The sequence below is a fragment of the Microcebus murinus genome, chromosome 4, assembly GCF_040939455.1.
Source record: "Microcebus murinus isolate Inina chromosome 4, M.murinus_Inina_mat1.0, whole genome shotgun sequence".
In the NCBI taxonomy this organism is placed as follows: domain Eukaryota; kingdom Metazoa; phylum Chordata; class Mammalia; order Primates; family Cheirogaleidae; genus Microcebus; species Microcebus murinus.
The window spans coordinates 59,586,870-59,600,963 of NC_134107.1; the positions used below are offsets into that span (position 1 = coordinate 59,586,870).

The 14,094-nt window shown below is 39.9% G+C and overlaps 1 protein-coding gene and 1 non-coding gene across 2 annotated transcripts in view; one reads left to right on the forward strand and one right to left on the reverse strand.

The window, feature by feature from the left end:
* Positions 1-14,094, forward strand: part of MRPL48 (mitochondrial ribosomal protein L48) — a 51,049-nt gene that overhangs the window by 29,454 nt on the left and 7,501 nt on the right. Inside the window, exon 5 of the mRNA XM_012745114.3 lies at positions 8,627-8,796. Within this exon, the coding sequence (XP_012600568.1) occupies positions 8,627-8,796 (170 nt within the window). The remainder of the gene's footprint in view (positions 1-8,626; positions 8,797-14,094) is intronic.
* LOC142870765 (U6 spliceosomal RNA) lies at positions 4,491-4,594 on the reverse strand. Its single transcript, XR_012919107.1, has one exon. It is a non-coding gene; the product is annotated as a U6 spliceosomal RNA (small nuclear RNA).

A 14,094-nucleotide genomic window follows, 5' to 3' on the forward strand; every position in this document is an offset into this window, starting at 1 on the left:
CCTGTTAATTAACAAAAAAATACATTTTTATTTTTAAAAAGGAAGCAAGTCTTCATTAAAGGATCAGTGAAAGTATCACAGAATTCACCTTAGCAAACATTTATTAAATGCCACCTGTATTCTTGGTACTGGGTATGTAAAGTTGAACTGGACACACCTCTAGGAGTATCCAGTTGCTTGAGGTAGCTGGTAACACTGGGCTGTAAAGAACATAACAAAGTTCTCTGGAGGTTTTCCAGGCACAGGTAATGACCGCTGTGAAGACGTGACTCTTTGCCTATGCCATTATAGCCCCTAGTCGCTAGCCTACTGGGAGTCTCACCCTGCCTCACCCATTCTGCCAAATTACAACAGTGTGAAATTTTTAGAGGGATTCATGTTTGGCATTTATAACAGTAATGATTCCTTTTCCTTTTCAAAGTGCTTTAACATCCATTATCTCAGTGCCTTGTAACCCGTATGCCCATGGTGCTGGTGGTCCTAGAGCTGAACCCGTCTTCAAGTTTAGTGATAACAGCCTTCTCGTTTTTAGAAAAGCAGTAAATGAATGGATAGAATTTTCTAAATTTCAAGTTTTTCTTCCATCAGTTTTACTTGATGAAAACAAATATTAACAGAGAAACTCAGATATGTTTTCATATTTTTTGAGATGCAGAGAACTCCATTTATAAAATATATCCATATTTTCTGCTAGTCCTTATTATGTCTGATGAAAGTACATTGATTTGATGAGTATTTCATGGTGTTTCACAAAGAAAAACATGATTTTTTTTTAAGAGACAGGGTCTCACTCTTACTCAGACTGGAGTGTGGTTGGCACAATCATAGCTCACTATATAAAACATGTTTTTTTAAGGCCCTTTGCAACCAGAACAAATTTGAAAATCATACTTTTTGATTCAGCAAATATCCTATGAAGGAAGCAGGGCAGAAAAGAAAACTGATTGAGGAGCATGAGTAATTTCTCAATGAATATATTTCTCAATGAACATATGACTAGTAAATGACAGAAGCAGAACTCGAATTCAGTTTAATTGAACTCAACATGTAATATTGTTAGGCTCTAGGAATAGAAAGATGAATGAGACATAGTACTTTCTTACATGAATTACAATAGTGGTTTGGCTACCATAATAGATCCACAATAATAGAGGCTTTTTTTTTTTTTTGAGACAAAGTCTCACTTTGTTGCCCAGGCTAGAGTAAGTGCTGTGGTGTCAGCCTAGCTCACAGCAACCTCAAATTCCTGGGCTCAAACAATCCTACTGCCTCAGCCTCCCAAGTAGCTGGGACTACAGGCATGCGCCACCATGCCCAGCTCATTTTTTATATATATATATATATTAGTTGGCCAATTAATTTCTTTCTATTTATAGTAGAGACGGGGTCTCACTCTTGCTCAGGCTGGTTTCAAACTCCTGACCTCAAGCAATCCGCCCGCCTCGGCCTCCCAGAGTGCTAGGATTATAGGCATGAGCCACCGCGCCTGGCCTCAAACTCTTTTTAAAATACCATTTATTGAGTATCATATATCAGTTGCTGTAACTACTATGTACTAGGCTTCAAAACCATTATTTCATTGTATAGTATTACAGATGGTATATTTTACTTAATCTTCAGAATATCCTATGATTATTAAAGACCCTGTTTGAGGAATCTGGTTCTCAGAGAGATTAAATGACTTGCTCAAGTAGCTAGTAATTTCCAGAGCTAATATTTGAACTGATGATATTCAGAATTCATCTAACATCTATGCTATTCCCATTTCATATAAATTCACTATATCGAGCTTCACAATAACCTTAACTGTTACGGATGAGGAAAGTGAGGCCTAGAGAGAAAGGTCATCCAATATCATGTAGTGACTAAGCAAATAGTTAGGATTTGAGTCCACATTTTTTTTTTTGGCTCCCATCTAAGTCTAGTGCTCTTTATGCAGCACCAGGCTGTGCCTTCTGTGTCTCTTGAGTGTATGACACTGAGTTATAAACATACTCACTTGATCTTCATGCACCTCACAGCTCATTATGGACTGTTCATAATACCATTACTAAATCATTTGGGTCCCTAGGTGTAAGTTTTGTTTTTTGGGGGTTTTTTTTTAGACAGTCTCTCTTTGTTGCCCAGGCTAGAGTGAGTGCCCTGGCGTCAGCCTAGCTCACAGCATCCTCAAACTCCTGGGTAGCTGGGACCACAGGCATGCACCACCATGCCCGTCTAATTTTTTTCTATATATATTAGTTGGCCAATTAATTTCTTTCTATTTATAGTAGAGATGGGGTCTTCCTCTTGCTCAGGCTGGTTTCGATCTCCTGACCTTGAGTAATCCGCCCACCTCGGCCTCCCAGAATGCTAAGATTACAGGCTTGAGCAGCCACACCCAGCCTAGGTGTAAGTTTTGTTATTTTCATAACCAGAATTTCTGGAAGCTGAATATGCTGCACGCATATCAGCCTTTTTGTTTGAGGATTAGGATGATGCAATTCCTTCCCATTGTTCCCACCCTGGAGAATGCTACTTATAGTGATAAGCAGATACTATTGTGTTAGAGGAGAGAGCCTCGTCTTGGGGCCACAGACCTGGCTTCCAGTTCTGGCTATACACAAAGTGCCATTTCCTAACTGTTGTAACCTTAAACAAGTCATTTCTTTTTTCTGGAACTCAACTTCCCCCATGTATAAAACTAAGAAGGAAGGAGAGACTAAATTAACTCTAAGATCCAGTCCGGCTGTAATAGCCTGTGATTCTAATTTGACTCTCTATCTGCTCTTTCTCAGCAAAGTTTCTCAGTAACCTTGGACAAGTAACTTGCCTTCAGAGGACCACAGTTTTAGTAATAATAATGTGAACATTTCTGTACAAAAGTGGCTTAGTAGTTTATCCCCTGGTCCATTTGGGGAGGATAGTGCAATCCTATAGGGACCTAAGAATGGATACCCTGGGCCATCCCACAGTGAACCTATGCCAGTAATAGGAGTGGCAAGGTTTGATGGTGGGCAATAGTCCATCTTCCCTACCACCTTTCTTCCAGCTTCCTTTCCTTTCCTTGCCTGCCTGTCCTCCATTTCCCATCAGGATGGGCTTCCCAAACCACAACTTTATTCATGTACGTGCTTTGCACAGATATCTTTAATAACTCCCCATGGCATTTGTGGAAGGCTTGAACTCAGTCAGTAGGAATAGACAGCATGGGGTGGATGTGAGAAAAATTGTGCAGGTAAAATTACAAAAACTGGTGGTCTGGTATCATACACAGTTAAGCTCTTGCTGGCTATCCTGTGCCCTGACTCAGAACTGGAATATATACTGTAATATCACAATGGGCTCCTGATTGTGTGGATTGGTCCAGGCAGATCTAGGCCAACATGGAAAAGCAAGTGAGAAGCCAAGAGGGACACTAGAATCAGCTTTCTTTCTTTGTTCCTCTAAAGCAACACCTTTGAAGAGTCCTGGCATTTTCCTCAGTTAAGAAAAGCCTCCTACAGGCTTCAGAGAAGCTCCTCCCCTCTGTGCTGGAAAATTTCAGCCGCTCTCTGTTGCATTCTGACTTTAGCCTTCTTCACAGCTCTGACTGCAGAGCTAACTGTCACGATGAGAAGTCCTGATTGCTGCATTTAGCCACAAGTGTGGCAGGCTCTAAAGAAAAGACAGCCAAATTCCTGCACCTTGATGGTTGGTCTCTAGAGGATAGCTTCTCACTGATAGCAAGGTCTGGCACCCTGGGTGGCCACCACTGTTAAGAATTTTCCTAATGCAGAGACTACAGTGGAAAACTTTCCTGCATTGGAGGTCAGGAGGTCTGGATTTTAGTTCCTGGGATCTGTCTTATTTGGCTGTATGACTTTGGGGAACATATTTAATCCCTCTGGGCTTCATATTCCTCCCCTGCAAAGATGAAGAACCGGGACAAAATCATCTCAAATTGTTTTCCCATTCTAAAATTCTAAAATAGTGACTCATTGCATGTTTTCTGCCAGGCCCTGTACTAGATATGAGGAATATAAAAATGAAAATAATAATAAATGTTAATATTTATAGAGTGTTTAAATGTGTGCCACAGATTGTATTAACCACTTTATACATAGTATTTTGTTGAATTCTCAAAACATCTCTGTGAGTCCGGGCGTGGTGGCTCAGGCCTGTACACCTGTAATCCTAGCACTCTGGGAGGCCGAGAAGGGTGGATTGCTTGAGGTCAGGAGTTCGAAACCAGCCTGAGCAAGAGTGAGACCCTGTCTCTACTAAAAATAGAAATTAATTGGCCAACTAATTTATATAGAAAAAGTTAGCCGGGCATGGTGCACCTGCCTGTAGTCCCAGCTACTGGGGAGGCTGAGGCAGTAGGATTGCTTGAGCCCAGAAGTTTGAGGTTGCTGTGAGCTAGGCTGACACCACAGCACGCTAGCCTGGGCAACAAAGCAAAATTCTGTCTCAAAAAAAAAAACTCTGTGAGATCAGGCCTATCTATCATCAATATTACTGGTTTGTGAAAGGACCATTTTTTTTTTTTAATGGAATGATTCACGACACAGGGGCCATGCTAATCTTCTCTGTATTGTTCCAATTTTAGTATATGTGCTATCAAAGCGAGCACAAGGCCCATTTCTTTGTCCTCTCCTTGCTTCCCCAAATTGGGTTCATGCTCTTATAGGTTGATCTCAAGATGAGTGGTGTGAAGACACCATTCCAGGTGCTCTGTCAAGAACAACTCTGCTGGTGAAACCTCTAGACTGCTGGCTGTTAGATAGGGGTAACTTAAGACATATAAGTGGAGATAAATTTTCTCCTTTTTTTCTTAAAAAAGCTATTTTACTCATGTCAACACTTATACTAAATATCCAATTATTATGACAATGTATCTCTAGGATAGTCAGCCCAATGGAACAGAATAAAGAGTAAAGAAATAGATCCACGTATCTATGGACACTTACTATATGACAGAGTTGACACCGCAATGCAGTGATGCTAGGTCATTTGGGCTAATAATCATGTGAAAAAAATGACTCAACTCCTATTTTATACTGTACACAAAAATTACTTAAAAATGGATCATACGCCAGATGTAATGGCTCACACCTGTAATCTTGATACTTTGGGAGGCCAAGGCAAGAAGATCACTTGAGGCCAAGAATTCAAGATCAGCCTGGGCAACAGTGAGACCCCATCTCTACAAAAAATTTAAAAATTAGTCAGGTGTGGTGGTGCATGCCTGTAGCCCCAGTTAATCGGGAAGCTAAGGCAGGAGGATTGCTTGAACCCAGGAGTTAGAGGCTGCAGTGAACTATGGTGACGCCACTGCACTCTAGCCAGGGTGACAAAGAGAGACTCATCTCAAAAAAAAAAAAAAGAAAGATTGTAGATCTAAATGAAAATGTTTAAATAATAAAACTGCTAGAATTTAAAATATAAGAATATCTTCATGATCTTAAGGTAAGCAAAGATTTCTTAAATAGGACACAAAAATCACTATAACCACAAAAGAAAAAAATGGATCAATTGGACTACATTAAAAATAAGAACTTTTTGGAGATGCTCTGATAAATACTTTGTAAAAAAAAGAAAAAGAAAAAAAAGTTAATAAAAAAAAATAAGAACTTCTCACCAAAATATACCATCAAAAAGTGAAAAGGAGGCCGGGCGCGGTGGCTCACGCCTGTAATCCTAGCACTCTGGGAGGCTGAGGCAGGCAGATTGCTCAAGGTCAGGAGTTCAAAACCAGCCTGAGTGAGACCCCGTCTCTACCATAAAAATAGAAAGAAATTAATTGGCCAACTAATATATATAATATAAAAATCAGCCAGGCATGGTGGCTCGTGCTTGTAGTCCCAGCTACTCGGGAGGCTGAGGCAGGAGGATCGCTTGAGCCCAGGAGTTTGAGATTGCTGTGAGTTAGGCTGACACCACGGCACTCACTCTAGCCTAGGCAAGAAAGCGAGACTCTGTCTCAAAAAAAAAAAAAAAAAAAAAAAGTGAAAAGGGAAGCTACAGAGAAGGAGAAGATATTTGCAGCTACTTGGAAAGGATCATTTCTAGAATATATAAAGAACATCTATAAATCAACAAGAGAAAAGCAGATGACCCAATTTTTAAAATGGGCAAAATGTATGTCTGCCTACCGCATGTAAAAAAAAAAAACTATGTCTGCCTACCGCATGTAAAAAAAATAAAAAATAAAATAAAAAAAAAATAAAATGGGCAAAATATTTGAATAGGCAGGTACTCAAGGCCAGTACAATATCCAAATGGCCAGTAAACATGTGGGAAGGTGCTCAGGCTCAATAGATGTAAAAGAAATGCAAGTTAAAATCTCACTGCATTACCACTATCTAGCCACCAAAATGGCTAAAACAAACCAGAAAACCTAACTGTAAGTTTTGTACACAGTGTTGGCAAGAATGTGGAAGAATTATTAATAAAACTCTCATATATTGAGGGTGGGAGTCTAAATTGGAAACCACTTTGTAAAACTCTTCAAGAGTATCTATTAAAGATGAACATATACGTACTCTATAACTCATTCAGTTCCCAGGTATATTCCCAACAAAAATACATACATATATTCACTAAAAGATGTGTAGAAGAACATTGTTAGCAGTACTATTCATAATGGCCCCTCACTGGAAACAATCCAAATTCCTACCAACAGTTGAAAGGATAAGTAAATTGTAGACTATACAGTGGACTACTAGAGCAATGAGAAGGAAAGAACAAACTTAATGAATAAAAGAAGCTAGACACAAAAGAGAATGTACTTTATCATTCCATTTTCATGAATTTCAAAAACATGTGAAATAACACTATAGTTTTATAAATCAGAATAGTGATTACCAATTTGGGGAAGGAGACCTTTTGGGTTACTGGTAATGATCTATTTTTTGTCCAGGACACTGATTACACAGATATTTTTACTTTGTGAAAATTCATTGAGATGTGTGCTTATTTATGCATTTTTTGGTATGAATATTATATTGTAATAAAAATGTCACTAAAAACAATTTTAGGCTGGGCGTGGTGGCTCACACCTATAATCCTTACACTCTGGGAGGCCGGGAGGCGGTGGATAGTTTGAGCTCAGGAATTCGAGAACAGCCTGAGCAAGAGTGAGACCCTATCTCTACTAAAAATAGAAAGAAATTAGCTGGACAGCTAAAAATACATAGAAAAAATTAGCTGGGCATGGTGGTACATACCCGTAGTCCCAGCTACTCAGGAGGTTGAGGCAGAAGAATCATTTGAGCCCAGGAGTTTGAGGTTGATACTACAGCACTCTAGCCTGGGCAACAGATGGAGACTCTGTCTCAAAAAAAAAACAAACCAATTTTTAAAACCTAGTAGAACCCAGCTTGGTGATGCACAACTATAATCCCAACTATTTGGGAGGCTAAGGCATAAGGATTGTTGGAATCCAGGAATTTAAGACCAGCCTAGGCAACATGGTAAAACTCTTTCTCAAAAAAAAACCAAAAACAAAAACAAACCCAGATTTTAAGATTCTAATTTTAAATTGATAAAAGTTGACCATATTAAAAATTCAAAAAATATAGAAGGAAAGTAGTTAAAAATTCTCTTTTCTACCTCTATTCCCTAGCCATCCAGTTGCCTCACAGGCAGCCAATGATTGTAGTGTTTTTGTACATTCTTCCAGAGATATTTTTTGGATATGCAAGCAAATAAATATGTTTGTAATTACACACATGCTCATGCACGCGCACACACACACACACACACACGTCTGTTCACTCCTACCTACCCTTTTTATATATGTGGCAATATTTTGTAAACATTATTCTGCAGTTTGCCTTTATCATTTAATTTATCTTAAACACCTTTCCATATCAGTACATAAAGAAATGCCTTATTCTTACAGCTACATAATTTATCTGACAGGTCTCCTCTTGATGGGCATTTAGGTTAGATTATTTTCAGTTGAGAAGCTTTCTTCATTCTGACCTATGTTGTATGAAATATCTTTTCCCAGGCCTGCCTCATTTTAACTTGTTATACCAGCCTACACAAGTTGATATGTAGTGAAGCAATATCTTATATGACAGGGAAAGGAAGAAATCAAATAATTATTGTATCTCACAGTTCTCAAATGGAAGGCTGTGTGTAGACAGTTGTTGAATTTTAGAGCTAGAATGGCTAGAAGAGAACTAATGGTAAGATTCCGATGAAAGCTAAGGATTCTCTTTGCAGAAAAATGTACTCATAAAATTTTGCATATAAATTTTGGGGTTCATAGACCTCTTGGACTCCATCTATGGGTTCTAGATTAACAATATTTTAATTTAGCATAACCCCATCAATTTATAAATTGAGAAACAGAAGGCCAGAGATGGAAGGTGAGTCTTAACACAAGGTAGTAGCAGAAGACAGTCACATGTATTCATGTTAAAGTAATGATAGCAATATCTCTCCTTGCTTTGGCTGGTGTCAGACTGGCCAGGGAAGCTGCCTGTTCCTTCTCAGGAGCCTTCAGTTTGTAGGTAGGGGGTAACCTGAGAGAAAAATGGTAAACAGATTTATTTGAAAGATGGACTATTTTAATGTCAAAATAGTATTATTAGAATTTCTTATACAAAACTTTGATTTATTTTCTTTCTCTTTTTATTTGTTTTCTGTTTAGCCCAAGAAGAAGAGGGGAAAAGTAGAAGTGAGAGCCATTAATTTGGGCACAGATCATGAATATGGTGTTTTAAACATTCACCTGACTGCTTATGACATGACCCTGGCAGAGAGTTATGCCCAATATGTTCACAACCTCTGCAACGATCTTTCCATTAAAGTCGAAGAAAGGTATGAAGGATGCCTTTGTATGGGATGTTCTTGGTGTGGTTAGCATGATCTGCTTTTTTGTTAAATCGGGTTTTTGAAATATAATTTACATGTAGTAAAATGTACTCATTTTAGGTGTATAGTTTGCCACAATCAAAATATAGAGGAGTTTCATTAACCCAAAAAATTTCCTACTGCCCTGGTGTGGTCAATCTCCTTCCCCTCTCCCACTCAAGTCCCTGGCAACCACTGATCAATTTTCTGTCACCATTGTTTTAACTTCTCCAGAATGTCATGTAAATAGAATCACACAGTATGTAGCTATTCGTGTCTGGCCTTTTTCACGTAGCATAATGTATTTGACATTCATCCATGTTTTTACAAGTTTCTTTTTTTAATTGTGATAAAATACACATAACATGAAGTTTGCCATACTACTAATTTTTTTTTTTTTTTTGAGACACAGTCTCACTCTATTGCCCAGGCTAGAGTGCTGTGGTGTCAGCCTAGCTCACAGCAACCTCAAATTCCTGGGCTCAAGCAATCCTCCTGCCTCAGCCTCCCGAGTAGCTGGGACTACAAGCATGCACCACCATGCCCAGCTAATTTTGTCTATATATTTTTAGTTGGCCAATTAATTTCTTTCTATTTTTAGTAGAGATACGGTCTCACTCTTGCTCAGGCTGGTTTCAAACTCCTGACCTTCAGCGATCCTCCTGCCTCGGCCTCCCAGAATGCTAGGATTATAGGCGTGGGCCACCATGCCCAGCCCATACTACCCATTTTTAAATGTACAGTATGGTGATATGAAATACATTCATAATGTTGTGCAACCATTATCACTGTCTACTTCCATAACTCTTCATGTTATAAAACTGAAACTCTGTATCCATTAAACAGTAACTTCTTATTCCCACTTCCCCCCAGCTCCTGGCAACCACCCTTCTACTTTCTGTCTCTGATTTTGACTACTCTACCTCTTATAAATGGAATCTTGTCTTTTTGTAACTGGTTTGTTTCACGTAGCATAATGTCCTCAAAGTTCATCCATATGGTAGCATATGTCAAAGTGAGTTGATTTAAAAGAAAAATATTTAATAAATAATAGTTTGGATAGTTTGCCATTGTACAAGGTAGTACATGGCCTAATATGTGGATATGGGAAAAATTGTACTTTCTTACTCATTAGATATTAGTATATTCCCATTCCCATTTTACAGATGTAGAAACCAAGGCCTAGAAGGCCCAAAAGTCATAAAACAAGTAAGTTGCCTCAATTTAAACCCAGTTCTCCCTAACTCCAGTATTATTAGTTCTATAGGGTCTTATTTTAAATCCTTAAGCCAAATTTGTACTTTTAAACCTTTATAACTTAGAGTGCAGCTGTGCTAAAAGTGCTCTTTAGAAGATTTGATAATGAGTTTAGCTCTCACAGCTGACAGTACTTCAATTCTTTTAAGCCTAAAAATGTGCTTTATCTCTTTCTGATGCCCCAGAGAGTTGGTTGCTCTTTCAGCACTTGACACACACCTCTATCATGTCACTTAGTGCTCTGGGCTGTAATGATCTATTCATGTGTCAGTTCCCCTTCCCTCTGACTGTGCATTCCCTCTAGATGGGAACTGTGTTCTTTGTTTCTTTAGTACTTAGCACAAGGCCTGCCACATGGGAGATATTCAGTCATTGTTGAAAGAATGACAGATTCTTGAATATGACAGCACAATCCAGTTATGTGTTATATATACATTTCCTAAAGTTTAATGAAAGTGTTGGTTGGTTGGTTGGTTGGTTTTGAGACAGGGTCTCACTCTGTTGCCTGAGCTAGAGTACAGTGGTGTTATTATAGCTCACTGCAACCTCAGACTCCTGGGGTGAAGCAATTCTCCTGCCTCGGCCTCCCGAGTAGCTGGGACTACAGTTGCACGCCACCATGACTGGCTAATTTTTCTATTTTTTGTAGACATGGGGTCTCACTCTTGCTTAGACTGGTCTCAAATTCTTAGCCTTAAGCAATCCTCCTGCTTTGGCCTCCCAGAGCATTAGGATTACAGGTATGAGCCTCCAGGCCGGCCATGAAAGTGTTTTTAATTAGTTCGGAAACTATTAATTGAGCCTCTTCTTGCAATATGGTAGACACTACACTTGACATTCTCACTGGAGGATACTAGGGTAAATCTCCCTGATTTCAGGGAGTATATACACACACAGTGCACACACACAGACATACACATACATACATACATACCAGGAGACATAATGATAACATAATGTGGAAGGTGATATGTGAAAGATAAAGTGCAGAGACAGTTCAAAGAGGCAGAGTAGCATAGTAATTTAGAGCAGTGCTTCTCAAAGTACCCCTCCAAGAAGATATCAGGAACTTATGCCAAAATGTACATTCATACTTTGCTTCCTTCATGAAGAAAGTCTTGCTATTAAAAAAAAAGTGTGGGCTGAATTAAAGTGTATTTAGTGACTGTCGTATGCTTCTTATCTTGTCATGGACTAATGACATTCAGTTTATTCATTGCAGCTTGTCTATGGACCATACTTGGAATAACAAGTGGCTAAGAGTACAAGCTCTAGAATCAAACTGCCTACATTGAAATTCTGGCTCTACCACTTATTGGCAATATGACCTTGGGAAATTCTGAATCTCAGTTTCTTCATCTATATAGTGGGGATGATATTTTTTCTATTTCTTTGAATTCTGAAAATTAAATAAACTAGTACATGACAGCACTTAGCATAGACACTGGCACATTGTAAATACTCCATAACTAACGTTATTGTTATTAATAATTAATGAAGCTTTTTTTTTTTTCCAGCTGGCAAGGATTAGAGATAGCTTCTTGGAGGTTGTGATGGCAAAGAGGCATTAAATGTCATTCACAGGCCAGGCGCGGTGGCTCACGCCTGTAATCCTAGCACTCTGGGAGGCCGAGGCGGGCGGATTGCTCAAGGTCAGGAGTTCAAAACCAGCCTGAGCGAGACCCCGTCTCTACCATAAAAATAGAAAGAAACTAATTGGCCAACTAATATATATAATATAAAAATCAGCCGGGCATGGTGGCTCATGCCTGTAGTCCCAGCTACTCGGGAGGCTGAGGCAGGAGGATTGCTTGAGCCCAGGAGTTTGAGGTTGCTGTGAGCTAGGCTGACGCCATGGCACTCACTCTAGCCTAGGCAAGAAAGCGAGACTCTGTCTCAAAAAAAAAAAAAAAATGTCATTCACAGAATGTTACTGTCATACCTACAGTGGATCAATTTCTTGCAATAGTGTGTTAAATTTTCAGGAGGATTCTTTAAAGATGCTGCTTTTTTGGCTGGGCATGGAGGCTCACGCTTATAATCCTAGCACTCTGAGAGGCCAAGGCGGGAGGATCATTTGATCTCAGGAGTTGAGACCAGCCAGAGCCCTGAGCAAGAGTATGACCCCATCTCTACCAAAAATAGAAAAAATTAGCCAGGCATGGTAGCACACACCTATAGTCCCAGCTACTCAGGAGGCTGAGGCAGGAAGATTGCTTGAGCCCAGGAGTTTGAAGCTGCTGTGAGCTGGGCTGATGCCATGGCACTCTAGCCTAGGTGAGAGAACGAGACTCTGTCTCAAAAAAAAACAAACAAAAAGAGATGATGCTTTTAAAAATCTGGCTGTATAAAGCCCTGGCTGCATTTGAATGAAGGCAGGAAGGCAGTAACATTTGTTGAGCACCAGCTACCACTCTGATAAAGCTAATTACTTTTTCTGTATGTTATTTTACTTAATTCAAACAAGGATCTTATACATAGATCAAAGCATCAACTCTGGAGCCAGACTTCCTGGGTTTTACTCTTGCTCTGGCGCATTCGTACATTCTGACATTGGGCAGTATACTTAACCTCTCTGTGCCTGGTTTACTCATATGTAAAATGGGGTTAATAAAAGTACCTACCTGGGCCGGGCGCGGTGGCTCAAGCCTGTAATCCTAGCACTCTGGGAGGCCGAGGTGGGCGGATTGCTCGAGGTCAGGAGTTCGAAACCAGCCTGAGCAAGAGCAAGACCCCGTCTCTACTATAAATAGAAAGAAATTAATTGGCCAACTAATATATATATATATATATATATATATAAAAATTAGCCGGGCATGGTGGCGCATGCCTGTAGTCCCAGCTACTCGGGAGGCTGAGGCAGGAGGATTGCTTGAGCCCAGGAGTTTGAGGTTGCTGTGAGCTAGGCTGACGCCACGGCACTCACTCTAGCCTGGGCAACAAGCGAGACTCTGTCTCAAAAAAAAAAAAAAAAAAAAAAAAGTACCTACCTAAAAAGACTATAGTTAAAATTGAGGGAGCTCAATAGTTAAAATGCTTAGAAATATGCCCAGAACTGCTGGCTGCTATTATTATTGTTTGTTTGTTTGTTTTTGAAACAGAGTCTCACTCTGTTGCCTGGGCTAGAGTACTGTGGCATCAGCCTAGCTCACAGCAACCTCAAACTCCTGGGCTCAAGCGATCCTATTGCCTCAGCCTCCCAAGTAGCTGGGACTACAGGCATGCGCCACCATACCCGGCTAATTTTTTCTATATATATTTTTAGTTGACCAATTAATTTCTTTCTATTTATAGTAGAGACAGCGTCTCTCTCTTGCTCAGGCTGGTTTCCAACTCCTGACCTTGAGCAGTCCTCCTGCCTCGGCCTCCCAAAGTGCTAGGATTACAGGTGTGAGCCACCACGCCCAGCCTATTGTTGTTATTATTATAGAAGCTTGCCTATAATTCCTATACCTAATAAGTGGCACGGTCTGGATTAGAATCCACTTTTTTTTTTTTTCCTACCTCTTGATTCTGCTGGTTCTGCACACAGCATTTAGGTTGATCTTTCTAGAATGGAAATAAGATTAGGTCACTCTCCTGCTTAAAATCTTTCAATGGCTTCCTACTCCTTTAGGATCTAAATAAAATTTCTTTTTTTTTGAGACAGAGTCTCACTCTGTTGCCCAGGCTAAAGTGAGTGCCGTGACATCAGGCTAGCTCACAGCAACCTCAGACTCCTGGGCTTAAGCAATCCTACTGCCTCAGCCTCCCAAGTAGCTGGGACTACAGGCATGCGCCACCATGCCTGGCTAATTTTTTCTATATATCTTTTTAGTTGGTCAATTAATTTGTTTCCATTTTTAGTAGAGATGGGGTCTTGCTCAGGCTTGTTTCCAACTCCTGACCTTGAGCGGTCCTCCCGCCTCGGCCTACCCAGAGTGCTAGGATTACAAGCATGAGCCACCGCATCGGGCCTAAATAAAATTTCTTCATGTGGCTTGCCTTTCTTCACATTTTCTCTCCCTC